The 25446-nt window shown below is 38.3% G+C and overlaps 1 protein-coding gene across 1 annotated transcript in view; it reads left to right on the forward strand.

Annotated features, from left to right (window-relative positions):
* CEP85L (centrosomal protein 85kDa-like) overlaps nt 1–25446 on the forward strand; it is a 152825-nt gene that overhangs the window by 105802 nt on the left and 21577 nt on the right. The window contains exons 5-6 of the mRNA XM_006878999.1: nt 5795–5912; nt 17911–18090. Of these exons, the coding sequence (XP_006879061.1) occupies nt 5795–5912; nt 17911–18090 (298 nt within the window). The remainder of the gene's footprint in view (nt 1–5794; nt 5913–17910; nt 18091–25446) is intronic.

A 25446-nucleotide genomic window follows, 5' to 3' on the forward strand; every position in this document is an offset into this window, starting at 1 on the left:
GGCCCCAGGAATCAAAGGGATACCAATTGTCCAATTTCAATTAATAGATGCAGCCCTGGATGCACTTAGCAGTCTGTGCCCGGAAATTTGGAGGAAGCCTGCCTGGCCAAAGGATTGGAAGAGGTCCATATTATCATTACTATCTCATGCAAGCAAAATACTGCTGAAGATCATTCAAAAACAACTAGAACAGTACATAGATAGGAAACTGGTAGAAGTTCAGTCAGGCTGTGGCACGAGAGAGAGATATCCTTGCTGATGTCAGATGGATCCTGGCTGAAAATAAAGAATACCAGAAGAATGTCTGTGGAAGCTTTATTGACTGTGCAAAGGCAGATGGTGTGGATCATAACAAGTTATGGCTAACATTGAGAAGAATGGGAATCCCAGAGCACTTAATTATGCTCTTGTGAAACCTATACCTAAATCAGGAGGCTGTTGTATAAATAGAGCAAGGGAATGTTGTTGTTTGTTATTATAAGCTGTCACGTCACTTGAGACTCCTAGTGACCTTATGTACAACAGCCCTGAAACCTGCTTTATCCTATGCCAACTTTAGTCTCTGACACGCCACCCCTCATTACCTTAGCCGCTGTATCAATCCATCTTATGGATGGTCTCTTTACATGGTTTAAAATTAGGAAGAGAGTGTGTCAGGGTTGTATTCTCACTCCATACCTATTCAGTCTGTATGCTCAGCAAATTATTTGAGAAGCTGAACTCTTACAAAGAGGTATGTGGCATCAGGATCGGAGGGAGACTGATCAGTAACCTGTGTTATCTGGTAACACAACCTTGTTTGTCGAAAATGAGGAGGACTTGAAGCACTTGTTGCAGAAAATAAAAAAGAAATAATTACAGGCTTCACTATGGTTTACAATAATGACAAGAAGACAAAGATTCTTACCACTGGACCTACATGCAGCATCATGATAGATGGAGAAAAGATTGAAACTGTCAATTTTCTTTTACTTGGATCCACAATTAACACCCTTGTTAACAGCAGTCAGAAAATCAGGAGATGTATTGCTGTGGTAAAGTGTGCAGTTAGGGACCTCTCCAAATTATTGAGGAGTAATGATGTCTGTTTCAGGATTAAGGTGCATCTGATGCGGGCCATGGTCTTTCCAGTCACTTGCTATGCATCTGAGAGCTGGACAATGAATAAGGATGACAGAAGAATTATTGATATCTTTGCCTTTGAGTTGTGATGTTGGGAGAAGAGCACTGAACACCCTGTGGACTGCCAAAAGAATAGATAAATATGTCTTGAGAAGGGTGTAAACACAATGATCTTTGGTGGCAAAGATAAGGCTTTGCCTCACATCGTCGTGTTTCTGGGAGAGTTTATTCCTTGGAGAGGGACAGAGGAAGACCCTCAACCCAGGTGGATTTACATGGTCAGAAAGTATGAAGATGGCACAGGATAGGACAGGATTCAATTTGTTCTTCATAGGGTCACTTTGGGTTGTACACAGCTGGATGGCACCTAACAACAACGATTCACTCACACCTTTAGCCATATCCTTTATACTTGTTAGATTTATCCGAAAATTTACAGTAAAATGAGTAAATTATTTGTTAGAATTGAATTGTGTTGCTCATAATATTTGTCAGATTTTTTTAGTATTTTGTAATTTTCCTTCATATTATAACTTAATACAGTTAATCTCTGTGTTGTAAATTCCAACCTCTATGACGTTAATGAGGAAGCTCTGGTAGAGTAGTCTGAAGAGAGTTAATCTGATTCAAATCCGTCAGCTTGTCAAAGGGAGAAAGATAGACAGCTTTATCCTGTGTGATTTACAGCCATGGAAACCCCCTGGACGATTGATTGGCTATGAGTTGAACTTAATCACCAGCAATAGTATGATGTTAATGAGTCAGATTAAGAGGTAATTTTGTTGATCTCCAACAATACAATCTACAAATATGGTTTTTCTTTAGTCTTTTCATAGTCTTTTGAGACATGAAAGCGATTATACACATGAGCTGAAATGGAGGGAGCACCTATGACCATGAAACAAAAGCTGCAAATGGAGCATGGTCCTTTTGCTGGGAACCTCCTAGCCAAAGAAAGATCAGTGCCAAGATGCATGTAACTCTGCAAGGAATGCAGAGCCATATAGTGTTGCAAAGAAAACAGAGACCTTCCTCTTCAGCTGATGAGAGAAGACCTTCTCCTAGAGCTGACACTCTGAAATTGTCTTTTAAACTCTGAGAGGATAAAGTTCTGTTTTCTAAGCAGTCCACTTGTGGTATTTCTATTATTGCAACACTAGATAATGCAGACAGATTTTGGTACTAAGAGTAAAGTGCTTTTTCTAAAAAATACTTAAAACATGGAAGCCTTTTTGGATTTGGATAATGAGTCAGGGCTGAAAGAGAGGCCTGGTAATACAGTGTGCAGTGTATTGGCCTGCAAACAAATGGTCAGCAGTTCAGATCCACCAGCTGCTGCTGCTCCACGGGAGTAGTATGGACATTCTCCTACTGTAAAAGATTTGTAAAAAAGAAAAAAAAAAAGATTTGTAGCCTCAGAAACTTGGTGGAAGGTCAATGTGAGTTTTGGTATTAGTAGTAAAAGCCTAGATTGCCTTGAATGAAAGTTTGGTTCCTTAATGGTAAAGAGTTGCACTGACATTCTTAAGAGAAACTATTCAAATCCACCAGCTCCTCCATAGGAGAAAGATAGGCTAGCTCCTCCTGTGCCATTTACAGCCTCTGCAAATCCACTGGAAGGTAAGCTTTGGGTCTCTGTTCCATCTCAGTGGTATAGGATACAAAGAATGTTAATGGAAATTATGGAGCTCTGGTGGCCTAGTGGCAAGAAGTTGTGCTACAGTCCTGAAGGTATGCAGTTTCCAGACCACTAGCTGCTCTGTGGGAGAAGGATGAGCTGTTGAGTCCTCCCATGCTATTAAATGCCTCTAAAAACCTGCTGGAGGGTCAGCTACAGATTGGATCAGACTTGACAACACAAAGAAAGTTATGGTGAAGGGCTCAAAGGAAGTGAGAAGCAGTAACACCAGAGAGCTGATGATGAGAAGCAGTAGCCACAGAGAAATAGAAATGGCAGAACCAAAGAAAGATGGTTCTAGAGTTAATTCTCAGTGAGCGAGATGCCTTTGGGCAGGGTAACTCTTGGAAGAGTTGGGTTTCTCCAAGAGCTTTAAGCAGCTTGTGGCATCTGTTGTAAAACCACTAGATGACGCTAAGATAATTTTCAGGAAAAACAAAGCCTAGAAAACCTGATTTACTAAATAAGAAAATATACTATATTTCATTTACATGAATGTAGTATTGATTTTGAAGTAAAATTTTAAATCTTGTTTCAACAGCTCATAACTTGCCTTAATTAAGCAAGCTACTTAATTTCTGTAAATATCTGTCTTTATATATTTTAATACTTTTGTACTAAGAGCTTTAAATATTTAAGAATGCACTAATCAAAAGATGAATTGCACTGGGAAAATCTTCTGTCAGGGACCCCTCCATTCAAGACTCTCTTAGTCTAGAGACTAAGGAGTGCCGAATTCAGGCCATGGTCTTCTCAGTTGTTTGCTGTGCATCTGAGAGCTGGACATTGAATTAATTAGAATTACAGAAAAATCATTGATGCCTTTGAGTTGTGGTGCTAGAGAAGAGTATGAACATGCCGTTGACTGCAAAAGCTCATCTCTCCTGGAGAGGGTGAAACCAGTTTGATTCTTGGAGTAATGGATTTTGAAGTTCCATGTCTCATATGTTGGGCATGTTGCTGGGAGGGACCAGACCTTGGAGAAGACATGATGCTTGGAAGGTGCAAAAGAAGCAGATGCAACACGAGGTGATAAAAGTCTGACATCTGCTTCCTTCATAATGGGAACTCTCTCCATCAGTAATATTCATAGCACCAGACACATAGCTTCATTGTCAGACATACCACTCCACATCCTCCTGCACTGATTTCTACCAATCTTTGGGGGTGATGTTCACTGCAAAGCTCATAGACTCTACTAAGAGTTGTGGGGCTTATTGGGGTAATAGATTGTGAGTGAGTGAGTAAAAAAATAATCACACAAATGCAAGTCCAGTTTTAGTCAAGTAGTCCCAAACCAAATGAACAGCAAGACACAATTCCTCAATCAGTTCCCACAGCTTCTCGCTCGACAAGGGAAAGTCTAGGTTCCAGATCATCACAAATTCAAGAAGCCTCTGGTTTCCTCCATCATCCAGCACACTTGATCTCAGAACAGTTACAAGTCAGTTTTTCCTTGAGTTGTTCAACAAGCAAACCTTTAACTGTGGCTCTGTCTCCATGATTCCTCCACTTTATTTTCAAGCAATTCCATAGTCACTTCACCCTCTTTCTACCACCATCATTGTCCTACCTCAAAATGTGAAATATGCTTTTATATTAGTCTCACAGCAGTTGATGATCATGTGTCCGTAGTTAAGATAGATGGAGATCATTCCCTCTCCTCCCTCACTAAGGCTAATGCAATGGCTAGAAAAACCAATTTTCAAGGGTTTTGACACCCTAGAAAGGTAAAGGGTCAACGTAGAAGAGGAGGACCCTAGATGAAATGACACAGTGACTGTGGCAGTGCAATCAAGTATGTCAGTTTTAGTGGTTTTTTTTTAGCTCAGGATAGGGCAAGGTTCTGAGCCATTGTTCATAGGGTTTCTGTGAATTGTAGTCGGCAGCACTTAACACCAATAATGACAGAAATCTAATAATTTTCAAAAAGTTAGCAACAATACTGCCAATAAAGTTATGAGGGGGACTGAGTCTTTGTAGAATATTAAGAACAGCTGTAGAGATACAAAACCAATTAACTGATTTTATATTTCCCCAAATTATTTACAAAGGAAGTTTTGGAAGAAACTAGGCTATATGTTACAAACTCTATTTAATAGAGTTTGTTTTATTGAGAATAATTTTTTGATTTTTTAAAAAAATCCTACAAAAAGACCTTATTGGAACAGAATGGGTCACCATATAACTTAGCCTTTAATTTACAATAGAGTTTCTAGTTTAGCTCAATTACAAGGAAATAGAGAATGCATTTATTCACTGATTGTGACATGCCTAGTATATATTAGATCCTTAAGTGCTGTGACATGCACGACAATTGAACTAAGTCTCTATTCACTGAGGGAGATATAATAAAATAGTTAATAGTTTCCTTTGAGTCAACATTTATTTATAATAACCTCTGTAGAACAGATCAAAACCTTACACAAATGTGACTCAGTGATGATTGCCAGCTTTACAATCTTCCATGTGCTTAACTCCATTTTACAGTTAATGTGTCAGTTCGTCTTGAGAGTTTTCTTTCATTGACCTTCCATCTTTCTAAGTACAAAATAAATATCTGATTGTATTAAGCAAGTTGAAGGTATTGAATTATAGTTGGGCTCGATGATCTTCATAAAATATCAGCCACTCCTGATGGTGATATTCTCCAGAACTTCATTTGACACTAAGTATTAAACAGAATTTAGAGAAATGAAAATATATTTTTTAAAAAAAAAAATTGGATAAAGGCATTGGACAGGACATAGGTGTATTCTACAGTATAAATAAAATTTTACTTTATACTTTGTGTCTTGTGGTACTATGGTTTTTAAAAATTATTAGCTAAAATTATTTTAAGGTTGGTAATACTTTTTACCTTTTCTATCAGATCACTAAAATGCTGAATTTTGATTTCTGTTGTGGCAACAAATTAAAAGAGAGATTGTCAGAAATATATATTTTTTTAAAAAATATATTATTTATAATGTTACTTCAACTTATGTTTTATAGGCAGAAGCAACAAATAACCCACCTACACGAGAGGATAAGAGATAATGAATTACGAGCACAGCATGCCATATTAGGACATTATGTAAATTGCGAGGATTCTTATGTGGCTAGTTTACAGGTAAGACCTCATGGATTTTATAGTTGTTGTTAGATAATGAAAATATGAAATTTTTCTTTTCTTTCAAATTTGGACAACAACCATTTGGCTAACTGACCGGAAGAGATCTATATTTGTTCCCATCCCAAAGAAGGGTGACCCAATAGAGTGTGGAAACTATAGAACAATATCATTGATTTCACATGCAAGCAAGATTCTACTGAAAATTATCCAAAAATGACTGGAACAGCACATCAGCAGAAAACTGTCCAGGCTGGGTTTAGAAGGGGTCGTGGTACTAGGACTCTTGTAGGTAATGTTAGATGGATCTTAGTTGAAAGCAGGGAATACCAGAGGAATGTCTGTGTTTCATTGATTATGCAAAGGTGTTTGACTGTGTGGATCGTAACAAACTGTGGCTGACTCTGAGAAGAATGGGAATCCCAGAACACTTGATCGTGCTAATGTGAAACCTATGCTTGGACCAGGAGGCAGTCGTCAGAACAGAGAAAGGAAACACTGCATGGTTAAAAATTGGGAAGGGCATATGCTAGGGATGTGTCCTATCTCCATACCTTTTCCTTTTCAACCTGTATGCAGAACAGATCATCCAGGAGGCTGGTCCTTATGAAGAGAAATGTCGGGTCAAGATTGGTGGAAGATCTATCAACAATCTGCGATATGCAGATGACACAAATTGGTGGAAGATCTATCAACAATCTGTGATATGCAGATGACACAACCCTGCTTGCTGAAACTGAGGAGGACCTGAAGTGCTTGCTGCAAAGGGTCAAGGACTGCAGCCTGCAATATGGACTGAGACTCAATGTCAAGAAAACAAAGATTCTCACCACTGGGCCAATTGCCAGCATCAGGATGGATGGTGAAGAGATTGAGATAGTTCACAGCTTTAGTCTGCTTGGCTCCACAGTCAACACTCTCGGTACCAGTAGCCAGGAAATTAAAAGATGTATTGCCATGGGAAAGTCTGCTTTTAGGGACCTGTCCAAAGTATTGAAGAGCAATGGTGTCTCTCTGGAGACTAAGGTGCATCTGATACAGGCCATGGCCTTTGCTATCACTTGTTATGCATCAGGGAGTTGGACAACGACTAAGGAGGATAGAAGGAGAATTGATGTCTTTGAGCTTTGGTGCTGGAGCCCTGGTGCTGTGGTATAACATGTTGATCTATTAACTGAAAGATTGGTGATTCAGATCTACCAGTTGCTTTTTGGTAGACAGGTCAGCCTCATTGGAAACTCAGTTGGTGGTTGGTTTTTTGGGTTGTTTTGTTTTTTATAGTTATATATTATAATGGAAGATGAGTTTCTTTTATATAATTAATTCTGATATTCTCTTAAGATGATGTTGGGCCACTTTTTATAAATTTAAGATTCATCTATGCTTTCATAAATTATCTTTTCAAATCTTATCTTTTCCTGTTGTTGTTGTTAGGTGCCGTCGAGTCGCTTGCAACTCATAGAGACCCTATGTACAACAGCCCTAAGCCCTGCTCTATCCTGCGCCAATTGCACTGCCTCTGAGACACCCATCCCAATTACCCCAGTCACTGAATCAATCCACCTCATAGAGGGTCTTCCCCTCCTGCGCTGTCCCTCCACCCTCCCAAGCATGATGTCCCTCTCCAAAGACCTGTCCCTCCTTACAACATGTCCGAAGTATGTCAGATGAAGCCCCAGAATCCTTGCCTCCAAGGAGTAGCCTGATTTAACCCTCTCAAGGATAAATCTGTTTGTTTTCTTGGCAGTCCACGGTGCATTCAATACATTCAATTTGAGCACCACAGCTCAAAGGCATCAATTCTCCTTCTATCCTCCCTAGTCATTGTCCAACTCTCTGATGCATAACAAGTGATTGCAAAGACTTTTCCTGTTAGTTTTGGTAATTCTTGTTCACTGATTAGTAATTTTTACTAGTTTTATTTACTGATAGGATAATTCTTAATTTTCTATAAAGATTTATAGCCTTGGAAACCTGATTCTGGGTCATATGAATCAGAATTGACTTAATGGCAGTGTTGTTAGTAAGTAGTGTAATTCATTTGGAAAATATTTTTAGTAAAACTATTCCATTTCCTCTTGTAACTTTTTCATTCTGAAAAAAAAATTTTATTTCAGTTACACAGTTACTGTCATAAACCAAAAACATGTAAAGCTTGGTGTACAATTGAATAGTAAAATATTCTTGACATAGCAGCAGACCAGTAATAAAGGGCTCTCCAGGTCAACCTGCAAACATAGATGTGCAAGGACAGATGAAAGTTTCTGATAGAACATGTGAAAGGGACTACTAAATAGTTAAAGGATTTTAAATTATGTTGGACATAGAAATAGTGTTTGAAATTTAAAAAGATGAAGAGCAATTCATTAAAGGAAATATAGTGAAAATTGTCTGTATTAAAATATGATAATAAACAGAAAAGACAAGCATTTATTGTTAGATAACTAATGAAATGGCAAAAGTTAGAAGAAACATATTTGATAACAAATATTTATTTTGAAAAAGGAATTTTTACCTAGGATCTATAAACCATTTTTTAATGCACATTTTATGTGTAGATTTTGTGATCCATAGGTTATTCATTGCAATGAATTCTTTAGGACAAAAAAAGTAATCTTAAAAATTTTGTGCATTATGTTTTTGTTGGTGTTAAGTGCTGTCGTTGCCTGTGACTCATAGCGACCCTATATATAATAGCCCTAAACTCTGTCCTAGCCTGTGCCAGTCTCATCATCTCTGACACACTCACCTCCATTTCCCCAGTCATTGAATTAGTTCGTCTCATCGAGGGTCTTCCTGTCCTGCGCCGTCCCTCCACCCTCCCAAGCATGACATTCCTCTCCAAGGACTTGTCCGTCCTTGGAACATGGGCAAAGTATGTCAGATGAAGCTTCAGAATCCTTCCCTCCAAGGAGCAGCCTAGCTTTACCCTCTCCAGGACAAAACTGTTCATTTTCTTAGCAGTCCATTGTATATTCAGTACTCAATCCAGCAGCACAGCTCAAAGGCATCAATTCTCCTTCTATCATCTCTAGTCATTGTCCAGCTCTGATGCATAGCAAGTGATTGCAAAGCTGATGGCATGTATTAGGCACACCTTAGTCTCCAGACTGACATCATTGCACTTTGATACTTTAGAGAGGTTTCTAACTGCAGACTTTCCCATCACCATACGTCTTTTAATTTCCGGCTGCTGGTGCCAAGAGTGTCGACTGTGGAGCCAGGCATTACAGAACACATTGATTTTTTAATTAAAATAGCTTTGTTAAAATTTTTAGATGAAATATGTATTCTTAAGAAGTACTTCCATTGATCTCTTATAGGTAGAAAATGAGAACCAAGCCTTTATTCTAAACTCTTTATGTTTATTATATTGGTTTGCTGGTAGTTTGGCAGCACCAAAAAATAGTTTTTGCTTTTAATGCTCTCTCCTGAAATAGCAACCTGAGTTTGACAGACCTTTAAGAGGAAGGAAAAAAAAATTGTGAAGGGCACTTTCCCCTTGGAAGAAAAGGCACCGTCTTTTTCCATAGATGGGAGCTCTGGTAGCCTAGTGGTAGGGAGTTGCGTTCACCGGCTACTTCAGGAAGAGTGAGATGGGCATTCTTCTCCTGTTCGATGTACTAACTAAGAAAACCTACTGGAGGATCAGCTATGAGGGGGTTCTGACTTAATTGTACATAACAACAACATGCATATTGGAAATACGAACCAAGTGATAGACTCGTTACACATGATTATTATGATTTAAATGTCATTGATGTATCACTCTTTGTTTTCTTTGGATTTATGTAGTTTCACATCACTTTTCTTTCAGCTATTTTTTTTTCCATAGAATTTCATTTTATTTTAATGAATCCTGTTTAAATAAATCCCACATTTTAACATAAGCCTGTTCAGCAAGGCAATTTTTATATAGTCTCCTGTGCTGAATGCCGGAGCCACAGAAATTAAGAACATTTCTTCATAAACTTTACAACATCCAGAGAGAAACCATATGGAAACACATGTGTTCATTTACTCCAGAATTACTGTGTTCATTGTGGTTAAGACACTGTTTATTCTCTAGGAGTATAAATGTTATTGAGATTAGTTTTGTCCTTAAGGAACATACATTCAAATGAAGAACATAGACAGTGCACAGTTGTAGTATGTTAGGAGTGTCTTTAGGTGAAATTTCATGACAGCCACCACTGAGAACATATAAACTAGTCTCCCACAGGTCAGGTTATATATTCTGTAGGACAAGAAATTTAATCTGTAAACCTGATGAACTAATGAAAATTGATACAGGTGAAAAAGGTGGTGGAATAGTATTCTAAGTATAATGCATATAAGTATGTGAAGAGGTGCAGAGTTATGAGATGAAATAATGAGTAGAAAAAACTCCAAGTTATTTTATGTTGATGAAGAGTAAAATGGAAAAAAAAGGTTTAGTGGTCAAAAACATGGTTAAAGAGGTTAGTTAGTAGGGGCCAGGCAGTATCAAGAAGGACCCCTCTCTTCAGGTTGCTTAGAATAGTTCTGGTTTATGTATCTGTTGTGGTAGAATAGTCATTATCACCATAGATACACACCTTCTTTCTAAATGCAAAGAGAGTGTAATGCAGAATGTTGTGTGCCATCAAGTTGGAGCTGACCCATACCTGACCCTCAATCAGATGTTTAGAGTCAGTTAATCGCACAGGAGGAGATTGCCCATCCTTCTTCTATGGAGCAAATGGTGGAATTGAACCATAGGCCTCTGAGGTTGTAGCACAGCTTCTTAAGTGCTAGGCCAACAGAGCTTCCTAGTGTGGGAATGACATGTAATGGAAATAGGTTGGCTCTGGTGACCTAAAGGAAGGGTGTCTGTTATGTTTGTCATATGTCAAGGAGTTCAAGTAATTAGCAACCAGATTATCAAATCATGAGTCATGAAAAGGGAAAAACCACTTGTAATTTTTAAGATCAGACAGAAAGAAGCCAGTAAAAGATATTATGTATGAGAGTAGTATGATTTAAGATTAATGTTTTCATTTATTTTTGTAAATAATATGTGAAACAGACTAAGTAAACAGTTTTGACCATGTACAACTCAGTGACATCTTTCAGATTTTATAGCTATTCTCATCCTCCTTTATCTGAATTGTTCCTCATTGTTAGTGTAAACTCACTACCCCTAAGTTACCTGTCTACTCTTTGGAGCTATTCTTGCCAATTTGATGCCACACAGATAGATAATATGAGCATAATGCTCAAGGCAGAAAGTCTTTACTAGTTAAGCTAAGCAATCATTTGGTTTTAAGAAGACTCGAGGGGATATTTTAAGTTGTAGAGATTATTTCAGGACAGTAGATGAGTTAACATATCCAGCTTCCATGGTCTCCAGAAAGTTTGGATTTCATTAGAATTTTAAATTATTTTAATCAGATTTTTCTCCCCCTAAAGAATCTTTGATTATAATGTTTGGTAATAGTAGTTGGGTAATATACAGTCCTGTTCTCATTGGCAAAGCACTTGAATAAACGTTTCACCAAAGAGGATATTCAGGTGGGGACCAAAGCCATGAAATACATGTTCATAGCCATTGAATTGGACCCAACTCATAGTGAACCCTCCAGCAAGTTTTTGGAGGTTGTAAATGGTACAAGAAGAGTTCACCATTTTCTCTGTGGAGCAACTGGTAAATTTGAACTAGCTGCCTTTATGTTAGTGCAGCACCACCAACCAGTGCTCATTGCTGTTGAGTTGGAGACAACGCATAGCTGACACTCCAGGGGATTTTTTCCGTTACTTATTTAACCCCTTTAGGAGCAGTTGTTGGATTCACCTTTAGCCATTAAGAGAGAGAGGTGAAAGTCAAAACCACATGAAAAAAAAACAAACACAAACATTCCCATGAGTTTTGTTAAGAGGCTCTGTTGGCCTAGTGGTAAGATGTGGTACTGTAATCTGAAAGGCTCGCAGTTTGAATCCACTGTAGGATTGGCAGTCTCCTCCGTGCAGTTAACTGCTTCTGAAAACGTGGCATGAGAGTCAGCTGTGAGTTGGTTCCAACTTGACAGCATACAATACTAGGTAAGTATTCCTAAGATAAAACAAAAAATAACAAATGTTGATGAGGATTTGGGAAAATAAGACAGTTTAATCCCTGGTTTATGGAAATGAACAATAATACAAAATTATATCAGTTATTTAAATATATACATATATTTATATTACATAAAAATACATAGAGAGGGAGCTACCATATAATCTTACAACACTGCTAGATTTGAATGTTCTTCATGTTTATTGAAGGAATATGGATGTTCATTGCTGTACTTTTGAGAGTAGCAAACAGGTAAAAACAACCTAAATATCCATCAGCAGATGAATGGATAAATAAAATGAGTGACAGTCATATAATGTGATAATACTCAGCCAGAAGAAAAATGAAATCTTAATCTGGAGAACAACCACTTGGCCAACTGACTGGAAGAGATCTATATTAGTTCCCATTCCAAAGAAAGGTGACCCAGCTAAGTGTGGAAACTACAGAACAGTGTCATTGATTTCACATGCAAGCAAGATTCTACTGAAGATCATCCAAAAACGATTAGAACAGCACATCAGCAGAGAACTGCCGGAAGTCCAGGCTGGGTTTAGAAGGGGTCGTGGTACTAGGGATATTGTTGCTGATGTTAGATGGATCTTGGCTGAAAGCAGAGAATACCAGAAGAATGTCTATCTGTGTTTCATTGATTATGCAAAGGCATTTGACTGTGTGGATCATAACAAACTGTGGCTGACTCTGAGAAGAATGGGAATCCCAGAACATTTAATTGTGCTAATGCGAAACCTGTACTTGGACCAAGAGGCAGTAGTTAGAACAGAGCAGGGTAACACTGCATGGTTCAAAATTGGGAAGGGTGTACGCCAGGGATGCATCCTGTCTCCATACCTTTTCAACATGTATGCAGAGCAGATTATCCGAGAAGCTGGGCTCTATGAGGAGAATCGTGGCATCAGGATTGGTGGAAGATCTGTTATCAATCTGCGTTATGCAGATGACACAACCCTGCTTGCTGAAACTGAGGAGGACCTCATGCACTTGCTGTGAAGGGTCAGGGACTGTAGCCTTCAGTATGGACTCAGGCTCAATGTCAAGAAGACAAAGATTCTCACCACTGGACCAATTGACAGCGTCAGGATGGATGGCGAAGAGATTGAGATTGTTCACAGCTTCAGTTTTCTCGGCTCCACAGTCAACACTCTTGGCACCAGCAGTCAGGAAATCAAAAAGCGTATCACGATGGGAAAGTCTGCTGTTAGGGACCTCTCTAAAGTACTCAGGAACAACGGTGTCTCTCTGGAGACTAAGGTGCGCCTGATACAGGCCATGGCATTTGCAATCGCTTGTTATTCCTCAGAGAGTTGGACAATGACTAGGGAGGACAGAAGGAGAGTGGATGCTTTTGAGTTGTGGTGCTGGAGAAGAGTACTGAATGTACCATGGACTGCCAGGAAAACAAACAGATTCATCTTGGAGAGGATTAAACCAGGCTGCTCCTTGGAGGCAAGGATTCTCGGGCTTCGTCTGACATAATTTGGACATGTTGCCAGGAGGGACAGGTCCTTGGAGAGGGACATCATGCTTGGGAGGGTGGAGGGACAGCGCAGGAAGGGAAGACCCTCTATGAGATGGATTGATTCGGTGACTGGGGTAATCGGGATGGGTGTGTCGGAGGCAGTGCGGTTGGCGCAGGATAGAGCAGGGTTTAGGGCTGTTGTGCATAGGGTCGCTATGAGTTGAAAACGACTCGACGGCACATAACAACAACAGCAACAACAATACATGGATAGAATTTGATAGCTTAAAGCTAAGTGAAGGAATTAATCACAAAAGGACAATTTTTGTATGACCTCATTTACTTAAAAAGATAAAAATGCAAGAATATTGAGACCAGAAAAATCATTAGTGATTTTCAGGGTCAAATGGGCAGGTGGTTGAGGGGGAAATTCTTATGGAATTCTAAATTAGTGGTAATGGAAAGATTACATATATAGGTAAGGGTTGCACTGACAATTTCTATAATTGTTATATAATCTTTAAAAGTTGGAATTTGTGATAGAGTAGTTTAATTTATTTAAAAAAAGCAGCTGCTGAGGCTGCTTATGTGAACCAAACTACTCCTGTAATTTGGTTCCTTTGTTTGGGGTTGTGGCATCATCGAATTTCCCACTTAATTGGCCTAAGATCATGCTTAGTATTACTGTTCTACCTTTTACTACTTTGTGTAGTTCTTGAGATCTTGAAAGTTTACAAATGGACTTTGAAAGGATGACTTGAAGCAACAGAGGAATAAGAAAAGTAAACCAAAATACGATACCTACTGTTGTAGAGTTGATTCTCATTCATATAGAGTAGACTGTCATATTTCTGAGGTTTTAAGTCTTGGTATGAGTAGTCTGGCTAATTTTTCTCCTGCCAAACAGCTAGTGGAGTTGAACCATTAGCCTTCCAGTTAGTAGGCCAATACAGAATGCACTACACCAGTATTCTGGTAAGTGATTGTGCTACTGTAAACCCAAAGGCCTTTATGAAACCACTAGCTGCTTTGTGGGAGAACAATAGACAGTATCCTGTCATGCAATTTACAGCCCCTGAGAACCCACTGGAGGGTCAGGTATGAGTTGATTCTGACTTGACGGCTCATAACAACAGACACCAAAGTTAGAAATCGGAGGATGAAATGCAAAGTGTGGCTAAATTGCTGCCAAGAGATGAGAAGATGAAATAAGTAATTGATGGCACAGTAAGGACTCTAGAATGACAGTATTAGAGGCAGTGATAGTCAAGAGACTTTTATCAGAAGGTAAGGGAGAACCTCAATGACAGAACAGTAGTTTGTGAGAAGATAATTTTTTGTTGTTGTTGTTGTTGTTATGTGCTGTCGAGTCGTTTGCGACTCATAGCGACCCCTTGCACAACGGCCCTAAACCCTGCTCTATCCTGCACCAACCGCACCGCCTCTGACACATCCATCCCGATTACCCCAGTCACCGAATCAATCCATCTCATAGAGGGTCTTCCCCTCCTGCGCTGTCCCTCCACCCTCCCAACCATGATGTCCCTCTCCAAGGACCCGTCCCTCCTGGCAACATGTCCAAAGTATGTCAGACGAAGCCCCAGAATCCTTGCCTCCAAGGAGTAGCTTGGTTTAATCCTCTCCAAGATGAATCTGTTTGTTTTCCTGGCAGTCCATGGTACATTCAATACCCTTCTCCAGCACCACAGCTCAAAGGCATCAACTCTCCTTCTGTCCTCCCTAGTCATTGTCCAACTCTCTGATGCATAATAAGCGATTGCAAATGCCATGGCCTGTATCAGGCGCACCTTAGTCTCCAGAGAGACACTGTTGCTCCTGAGTACTTTAGAGAGGTCCCTAACAGCAGACTTTCCCATCGCGATACGCTTTTTGATTTCCTGACTGCTGGTGCCAAGAAAAGTGGACTAGATGTGGTGACTTAATGTGAGTGAGAAGACGATTTTCCACTTTTATATGGGGTCAAGTGTTTACAGCATCATTGACAAGAATAGAGAACGATTTTAGAGAAAAGAAAAATAATGAAATATGAGCCTGATGGGTCTAGACCATAAAAAAGTCTTCAGTTTATGTAAGGGGTTGTTCCAACTTCTAGACTTTATGAGGTGTTCCAGGTATATGAGGTGCATCTAGTGAGAAGAATATGAGAGCAGGGAACATTATTTGAGAAAGTTGTAGAAAACTCGTGAAAAAAAAAATCAGGAAAATTATCATAGGAATAAAAGAAAGTGTTTTTCTAGAGAGGAGGAATGGTTTTATCACTCAAAGAGTGCTAATTCCTTAAAAAGATCTTGTTGAAATTAGGAATTAAACAGTCTTCAAACATCTGATTGATTATACTTTGTCTATAGTTTATTTTCCTGGTCCAAGTATAGGTTTTTCATTAGAACGAGCACGTGTTCTGGGATTCCCATTTTTCTCAGAGTCAGCCACAGTTGGCTCCTTGGAGGCAAGGATTCTGAGGCTCCGTCTAACATACTTTGGACATGTTGTAAGGAGAGACCCGTCCTTGGAGAAGGACATCATGCTTGGGAGGGTGGAGGGACAGTGCAGGAGGGGAAGGCCCTCTATGAGGTGGATTGATTCAGTGACTGGGTTAATCAGGATGGGAATGTCAGAGACAGTGCGATTGGCACAGGACAGAGCAGAGTTTAGGGCTGTTGTACATAGGGTTGCTATATGAGTCGCAAGTGACTCTACGGCACATAACAACAACAACGTTTATTATCACCACTTGTGGTGTTCTTTTTGCCCCACGTGGGGGTTGGCAAAGCAAACTTGCCAGATGAACTGGGGGTCTGTGGCCCAGAGTTTGCCAGCATTTGAGCGTGCTATGATGGTAAGATACTGAAGGGCCCAAGGGCCACGTTCAAACATTCCTCTAGGTCTTATATCCCTGGTTTATCCACTTGCCATACAGCCGTAACTTGTGGTTGCTGTGAGGCTGGACACTGATGTGTCAAATGCGCTAATGGTTGGTTACCCAATGTGGACCGAGTGGGGTGGAGCTTCCCAATTAAAACAAACTTGGAAGGAGTGGCCTCCGCTTCTGTAATAGCTTGCCTCCGGAAACTCTATGAACCTGGGGAGAGAATGAAAGACACCCAAGCATTGAGGACTCTCCTTCATAGGGTCACTATGAGTCGACTCGACGGCACTTAACAACAACAACATAGTTTATTATTACAAAAATTTCTGTGGTACATATTTGCTTATCATGATTTATAAATAAGAGAATAATGTCATAGTTTTGAAATCCCATTGGTTTTTATGTGAGGTGATGTTTTTTTTTTTAAACTGACTAGTTTGTTAGGTGCTGTCAAGTCAATTAAGACTCATAAATATCAACCCTATGAACAACAAGATCCAAACTCTGTCCTATCCTGTGCCATCTTCACATTTCTCACACACTAGAACCCATTGTAGCAGTCCCCGTGTCATTCCACCTGGTGAAGGTCTTTCTCTCCTTTGCTGCCCCTCCTCCATTCTTCCAAGTGTCATGTCCTTTTCCAAGGAATAGGCCTTCCTAGCAACATGCCCAAAGAATGTGAGGCTAAGCCTCATCATCCTTGTCTCTAAAGAACATTTTGGCTGCACCCTCTCCATAACATATTTGTTTGTTTTCCCCTCACTAGAGGTTTACTTCTGTATGTACATATTGTTGTTGTTAGTAGACGTGAGTGGTGTAGTGGTTAGAGTGGTCAGCTGGTAACCCAGAGGTCAGCATTTCAAACCTGACAGCTATTCCTTGGGAGAAAAGAGACAGTCTTCTTCTGTGAAGAGCAGGCCTTGGAGATCTTATTGTCACTGTTACTTTGTCCTCCAGGGTTGTTATGCTTTAAATTAGTAGCAATGAATTTGATTCTTTTTGTTCTGGCTGTGTGCCAGTGATTTGATTGGACTTTTAGATACCCTAAAGAACAAAGTAGAACTGTTGCACAGAGTTTTCTAGGCTAAAATTTTTATGGAAACAGACCAAGTCTTTCCACTCATGGAGCAGCTGGTGGGTTCAAACCATTCACCTTTCTTTTAGCAGACAGGCACTTAATGATTGTACCATCAATGCTCCTTTGAATGGTATATAATACACAGTCTACATTTCTAATTGTTTTAATCAAATAACAGTTGTAATTTATTAACTTTCTATTGTTTTGTCCTAGGAAACATTACATGTTTTATCAAAATAAGATATGCCTTATTTCTATTTTATATGTGAGAATGGAGGCCTAATGATTATAAGTAATTTTATTTAATCATAGTCATAGAACTAGTAAGTAGGAAAAGTAGCATATTCAAACAAGGTTGGTCTGTTTGTTGCTGCAAAGACTATATGTTGTCTTTGCATTTGTACCTCACTTTCAAATTCTTTCCATGTGTTTAAGGCAATTTTTTTGAGTCTCGTCTACTTTCCCCCCCTATTCTAATAGCCACAGTATGAGAACACTTCACTTCAAGCTCCATTTTCAGAACAAGCTGTACCCAGGTCCCAGCAGGAGGAACTTGAACAAAAGCTTGCATCTGCTGAGAAAGAGGTTTTACAGCTGAATGAGTTTCTCAAGCAAAGAATAACCCAATCTAGTGAAGAGAAGAAGAAATTGGAAGAAAAGGTATGTCTTCTAATGAAGTTGTATGAGGTCAACAACAGTTTGTGGTTGGCCATGTGACAGGTGCCTGCCTCCAGGTTTTAGATTTATATTTATTTTTTTTACATAATATGAGCCAAAGAAAACAAAAATGTGCTTTTTTACACAAATAAAAGGATTTTCTTGAAGGGTAAGAAAATCCCAATAAATACTGTATTATTATGTCTTTCTACCCAGTAGGAAATTAAAAAAAAAAATTTTTTTAAATCATTTGCTTTACAGTTGACTTATGGTAGTTGATGTACCAATAGTTCTTCTTTCCCTTTTGGGACATATTATTCTCTGGGTCTTTAGGGTCATGTTGAACATGTTATTGTTAGGTACCATTCAGTCAGTTCCTATTCGTGCAGCCCTGGGCATAACAAATGAAACCTGGTCATGTGCCATCTTCACAGTCAATGCTGTCTTAGAGAGTCAACAAAAAAGAGGAAGATTCTTAGCAAAAGATTTACACACTGATTTCCATAATGAGCTGAACTTTACTAAGCATGATACCCTTCCTTCTCCAGAAACTGATCTTTATGATAACATTTCCAAAGTACATGAACTAAAAATGGATCATCCTTAGTCTAAGGAGCATTGCTTTTACTGTACTTCCTGCAGGACACGTTTGTTCTTTCTTTGGGCACGTCAAAGTGTATTCATTATTCTATGTAAGCACAGTAATTCAGGAGCATCTTTTTTCCCTTATTTATTTTGCAGTTTGGCATCCATTTGAGGTAATTAAAAATATCTCGGGTTTGGTTAAAGAGACATCTTAACATAATAAAGAGGTCTTTTGCAGCTGATGAGCCCAATGCAGTATCCCATTTGAGTTCTTGATGTTGAGGGTGATACCCAATGCAGTATACCATTTGAGTTCTTGGTGTTGAGGTATAACACATATTGATAGGTGTAGTTTCTGATATTTTTCAGTTAGTGCTTCAGGTCTTACTTTCTGCAAGCAGGGCTTTGCCACATGCATATTGCAGGTTGATGATGAGTCTTCCTTCAGTCTTGATGCCACATTCTTCATAAGTCCAGTTTCTCAGATTATTCACTCGGAGTACAGATTGAATAAGTATAGTTTAAAAATACAGTCCTGATTTGCATCTTCTCTGCTTTTAAAACATATCACCTCATTCTTTGGGGTGACTCTCTCCTGATCTCTGTATAGGTTCTACATGAGCATAATTAGGTAAGTATTCTGCAGTCCGCATTCTTTATTGTTGTTGTGTACCATCAAGTCAAAGCCAGGTCATACTTGACTCTTCAGTGGGTTTTCAGAGGCAGTAAATAACAGCAGGATATTGCCTACCTTTCTCGTTTGTAGTAGTTTTTGATGTCATCTATAATTTGTTACAACTGTCAGATGGCTTTGCATACTCAATAGAACACAAATAGACATTTATGGGGTATTATATGCTCAAGCCAAGATCCATCTGAAACCTACTGCAACTGTTTTTAAATGTTTATTTCTGTTCTGCAGTCAGTTCCTAGCCTTGTTCTGACTGATGAAACTGATCGTCTCCCTCATCTCTTTCCACATATGTAGTCAGTTTTCTTTCTTTTTGTATTTCATCAGCAGTGTCCTTATGTGTAGTCACTATTTTTGTTACTGAACAATAGAGATATGTAGTGAATAAATTACTATTCTTGAAAAATTCTGTAATGCCATTTCGGCCATTGTTTTCTCCCAACTACTAAGCCGCTTTCTGTGTTTCCAGTTTTTCATTACAATCAACAGTAATTATTCTTCTTGCCTGTATGCTTGATAAGTTTCAGGCTGCACTCTTGGTGCGCAAATGTGAATAATCATTATTTAAACTGATTTTTTATGTGTTGTAGTTAGGTACCTTTAAGTAACCTCCAATTTATAGCAACTCTGGTACAACAGAATGAAATGACCTGATAATGAATTATTCTCACAATCTGTTTTGTGTTTTAAGCCTATTCCAGAAGGCATAGTATCAGTCCATTATGTTGGTCTTCCTCTCTTTCACTGATTCTCCATTTTACTAAGGATTATGTCTTTCTCCAGAAATTGCCCCTACTTCTTATTTATGTTCAAAATGTATGAGACAAATTGTATTACCGTTATATTTAAAAGAGTTTTATTCTTGTACTTATTCAAAGGTAATATATATATCTATCTTGTACTGTTGGCAGTACAAGATATAATTAGTATACTTTGCTAACGTTACAGTTCAGAGCCATCAATTCTTTTTGGTCTTCCTTGCACATGATCCAGCTTTCCCTTGTATTCTTGAGTTACCCTTTGAAATCTTCTATTCAGCTCTTATATTATAATTTCAACCATTTGCTTGAGCTGCTCTGTGAAAGAAGTTAGGTTCAACAGGCATATGAGGCAATTCGAAGTACCATACGTTGGAGCTTTTGACCTTAATGTGACATCCTTGCCCTTTAGTACTTTAAAGAGATCTTTGACAGCACATTTTCCCAGTGCACTTTGTTGTTTGATTTCATGAGTGCTGCTTTCATGTGCATTGGCTGTGCATCTAAGTAAAATAAAATCCTTGGCAACTTACAGTGTTTCTCTACTTACTGTGATGCCTCTTGTGTAGCTTGGACATCTTTTACCCAGAACTACATCTGTTTGGTGAAACTTCTCAATCTCTGTTGGTGTTCTGTCGAGTTCCTGGAGCCTTACTTCTCACCACTGCCTTCATTGCATCTTAGAAGTCTTATCTTTAGTATCCTTGGTTCTTAATCATATGTTACATGCTGAAATGGTTGCACATGAGTCAGTTCTTTTTGATGCAAGGACTTCAATAGTGTAGTCCTTTAATCTTCATACTTGTTCATTCAGTATTTTGCCCAAGAAATCTTTCAGTATTGCAGTTTGAGGCTTGAATTTTTTCATCTTGGGAAATTGTTCTCATTTGTTCTTCCTTGTAGGCATAGGATTATTTATCCATTTCACACATGTGAATACTTTTGATGTGAATGTGATGCCATTGTTCTTGAAGGTCCTTCCTAGCATCATAAACTGTATGATTGCCTGAGTTCCAGCTCACCACTTCCTAAACAACATGCCTTTGAAAACTCTATGGACTTTGATAAATGCTGATAGTTGTAGAGGGGCTTCAGGCCCTTTTGTTCTTAGGGTCGCTGTGAGTCGTGCTCAACGCGAAGGTAGTAAAAAACAATGCCTAAAATATTGATATTTTTGCATTCTGTTTCCTTTTTGGCAACTTTCAATTTTCCTAAATTCAGAGTATGTTGAGTGTGAAAGTTGAATAAATGCAGTTGAACTGATCTTTGCTGAGCACAAGATTTCAAGTCCTTAAAGGTAAAACTCCTGATTCCTAATAAGTAACTAAAAATTGCACATGCCTCCTCTCCATACAGACTTGTTTGAGAACATGACAGTACTGCTTTGTTTCTCTGGATTGTATAGACTTTTTATTTTTGTTGGGTATGGTCTTGTCACTTTTCTATTGTTAATTTTAGTAGAAATTTGCTATTTTCTTTGCTGACATGTTTCCAGCTGTTTCTTATGTGCCATCGAGTCGACTGTGACTCACAGGAAATCCCTATACAATAGCTCTGAACCCTGCTTTCTTGAGCCAATATCTCTGACACACCTGCCCTCATTAATTACTTCACTTATTGTACAAATCCATCTCATCTGGGATCTTCCTCTCCTGTGCTGTCCCTTGACCCTTCCAAGCCAAAGATTGGTCCTTCCTGGCCACATGCCCAAAGTAGGTGAGACAGAGTCTCAATCCTTGCCTCCAAGGAGCAGCTTGGTTTCACACTTCCTAGGACAGACGTGTTGGTTCTATTGGCAATCCATTGTATAAGTAACCTTCATTTATTGGAGAATGAGTGGCATACCAATCCTTCAAGTAGCTACTTAATAGAACTGATTTTAGATTTCTCTTGATAAACATACATGATATTCTAATACCTAAGTCTTCTATTCAGATAATCTTGGAGCCAGGTGATCATGATTTTTTTGCAAGTGGTGTGGAACTGTTAGTAGGAAGTCAGTTTATGTGAGTGTGTGTACATATATATATTTAAATTTAAATTTTTATTTTCCAAAACTGACAAAAATTTTCCAATATTCCATCTTTCTTAATCGATTGGTTTTTATCTTGGCTAATTTAAAAATTTTTTAGAATACAAATTTCTTCATAAAGTATCCTGTGTTTCCCATACAATCCAGTGAGAGGCCAGGAAATTTTCTTTGGCATCATACAGAATATTTTCTGTCTGAGACTTAATTAAGTGTATTGAAAAACTATCAGTTGATAAAATATTTAAATATAATTTTATAGTTTAGCTGGTGTTGTGGTGATTTGGGTTTTTTGGTCTCCTATGCTTAATAAAATTAATGTGTTGATTTTACCATTTGACATTTTGGGGGGGTATTTCAAAGGTATTTTGGACTTTTCCATATCTAAAATGCAATTCTTAAGCTGATTTCTGATTGTATTTCTTAAAGGAAAGCAAAACTTTCTCTAGTGTTTATTGCTGTATTTTTAGTTATACTTTTGTAAGTCCAAGAAAGCTCACCTCTTAAATATGCATAGAATCTTTCCAGCACTATCAACTGGGACAAGTTAGATCATATCATACAAAAACATTTGTAATAGTGTCTGTATCTACTTTTGCCCTGCCAGTCATGTGCCCACCTTTGCTGCCCCAGCACTTTTTGTTCAGTTGTAATTTTATATATTCGCTTTTTAAAATTTTTAAATATTTACAGTAAAATGAATAAATTTTGGATGTTCAGTTTGCTGATCAAAATTGTCATTAGAATGCACTTGTAGGACACAATGTATTACATTTTCATCATTCCAAAAAGTTCTCTTGTGCCTTTCCAGTCAACTTTTAGCCTTTTCTATGTCTTTTTCTTCATGGGGATGCAGAAGCTGTGTCTGAATGTGTCCGTGGTGTCTGTATGATCCAATATTAATGTAGTAGTTAACCTCTTCAAAGACTGTTTTCCCTTGTTAAGTCTTTTGAATATAATTTAGAAATAATTCTTCATGAAGTATATTTATACATTAAAATATATTTAAAGCATTTCTCATTTTTTAAAAGAGCCTTGAAAAAGGTAAATATTCATTCAAATAATTGTGTTAATTTTATTATAGATTAATACTAGCATATGCAATTTGATTAAAGAACATGTCATTGTCATTTTCTTGCATGTGAAATTTTTGCTTTTCAGCTGGGAACTTTTTCTATCTTCATGACCCATAAAATCTTTAAAAAACATGGAAGCACCCAGATAATTGAATGAATGAGAGAAAAAAAAAAGTTGTTACTTCTATTTGTTAGTGAATGTTTTACTTGTGTTCCAAAACTTTGTGTTTTTTGAATGACAAAACTTTGAAACTGTTATATGTATGATTTTTGCCATTCAGATAGTTAAGGTCACAAGAGTTCTCTTTCAGTGTAAAATCACTACATGTTTCAGATATGGGAATATTTCCAGTACAAACTGAAATTGAGACAAGTCCTCAAAAGACTGTGTTTTCCAAGAAGACGGCATTCATAGGTTCATGGGTTAGGACTTCAGCCAAGTATTTTTGAGAGGATGCAATTCAGTTCATAACAGGTACTTTAGCAAAGAATAGCAGTAATCTCTGTGAATCAGACAGCTAAGAACGGAAATGTCTGGACAATCTGTTCTGACTCACTGAACAACAAGTACACCAGGAAAATTTGTAAACAGTCAAATGTAGAGGATAGAAATTACCTGTTTAAAGGGAATGCAGAGACTAGAAAGGCAAACTCATTGATAATATTACACTGAAATATTTCAGGAAGTACCCAATAATTAAGAGCCATTGGTGATGGTAGAAGCTGAGTTGAAGGCAGTGGGGGGCGGGGGGGATTTGATGTGATAGCAGTTGATAAATTCCAAGTAACAGGTAACAGACCTGTACATGCTCACCAGTCTGTGCTAGGGAATTTGAAAGATGGCTTCCTGGCCTGCTGACCTGAAGAAATCCATATTTGCTCCCATTCCCAAGAAGGGTGACCAAACAGAATGTGAAAATTATCAAACAGTATTACATGCAAGCAAAATGTTGCTGAAGATCATAAAAAACTTGTCCAGAACAGTACATTTATTGAAAAGTACCATACGTTCAGGCTGAGTTTAGAAGAGGCTGTCTAAACAAGGATATTGTTGCTGTTACTACATGGATTTTGGTTGAAACAGAGAATACCAGAAGAATGTCCACTTGTGTTTTATTGATTATGCAGAGGCACTTCAGTGTGTGGAATATAACAAACTATGGCTAGCATTAGGAAGAATAGGAATTCCAGAGCACTTAATTGTGCTTATACTAAATGTATACCGAGATTATGAAGTTGTTCAAAATGAGCAAGGGAACACTGCATAGTTTGGCATCAGGAAAGGTATTTGTGAAGGATATATCCTTTCTGCAAACTTATTTACTCTGTTTGCTGAGCAAATAATTCGTGAAATTGGACTTTATGAAGAAGAATGTGGCATCAGCATTGGTGGAAGACTCATCAGTAACCTTCGTTATGAAGATGACAGTGAGGAGGACTTGAAGTGTTGCTGCAGAAGATCAAAGACTGCAACCTTCAATATGTAGTACATCTCAACATAAAAAAAACAACTCTCACCACTGAACCTAGACGCAATATCATAATAGATGAAAAAAAGATGGAAACTGTCAACAATTTTTTCTTACTTGCTTTCAGTCAGTCAGGTGACATGTTGCACAAGGAAAGTCTGCTGCCAAGGACCTCTCCAACATCCTAACGAGTAATGATACCAGTCTAAAGACTTAAGGTGTGACTGATACAAGCCATAGTCTTTTCAGTTACCTGCTATGCATCTGAGAGTTGGACAATGAACAGGATGACAGAAGAATAATGAATGCCTTTAAGTTGTGATATTGGAGAAGAGTGCTGAATATCCCATGAACTGCCAAAAGAACAGACAAATATGTCTGGGAGAAAGTGAAACCAGAGCACTTGAAGCAGGAATGGTGAAGCTTCGTCTCACATACTTTGGGTGTATTTCTAGGAGAGGCTGTTCCTTGGAAAGTGACATCATCTTGGAAAGGTGAAGGGTCAGTGAAAGAGAGGAAGACCTTCAATCAATTTGTATTGACAGAGTGACAGCATTTGATGGCACAGGATAAGACAAGGTTCAGATTTGTTGGTCATATGTTTGCTGAGTCATACTTTACTTGATGGCCCTGAAGAACAGCAGTAATAGCACATAGCATATGTGAACTAGAAATAGCACTTTTCTTTCTTTCTATATTTGTCCTCTATAATTCTGATTGAAATCCATTCTATTGCTGAAAAACAATAATA

Source organism: Elephantulus edwardii, unplaced genomic scaffold (assembly GCF_000299155.1).
Source record: "Elephantulus edwardii isolate Elephantulus edwardi_28Jun2011 unplaced genomic scaffold, EleEdw1.0 scaffold00002, whole genome shotgun sequence".
Taxonomy (NCBI): Eukaryota; Metazoa; Chordata; class Mammalia; order Macroscelidea; family Macroscelididae; genus Elephantulus; species Elephantulus edwardii.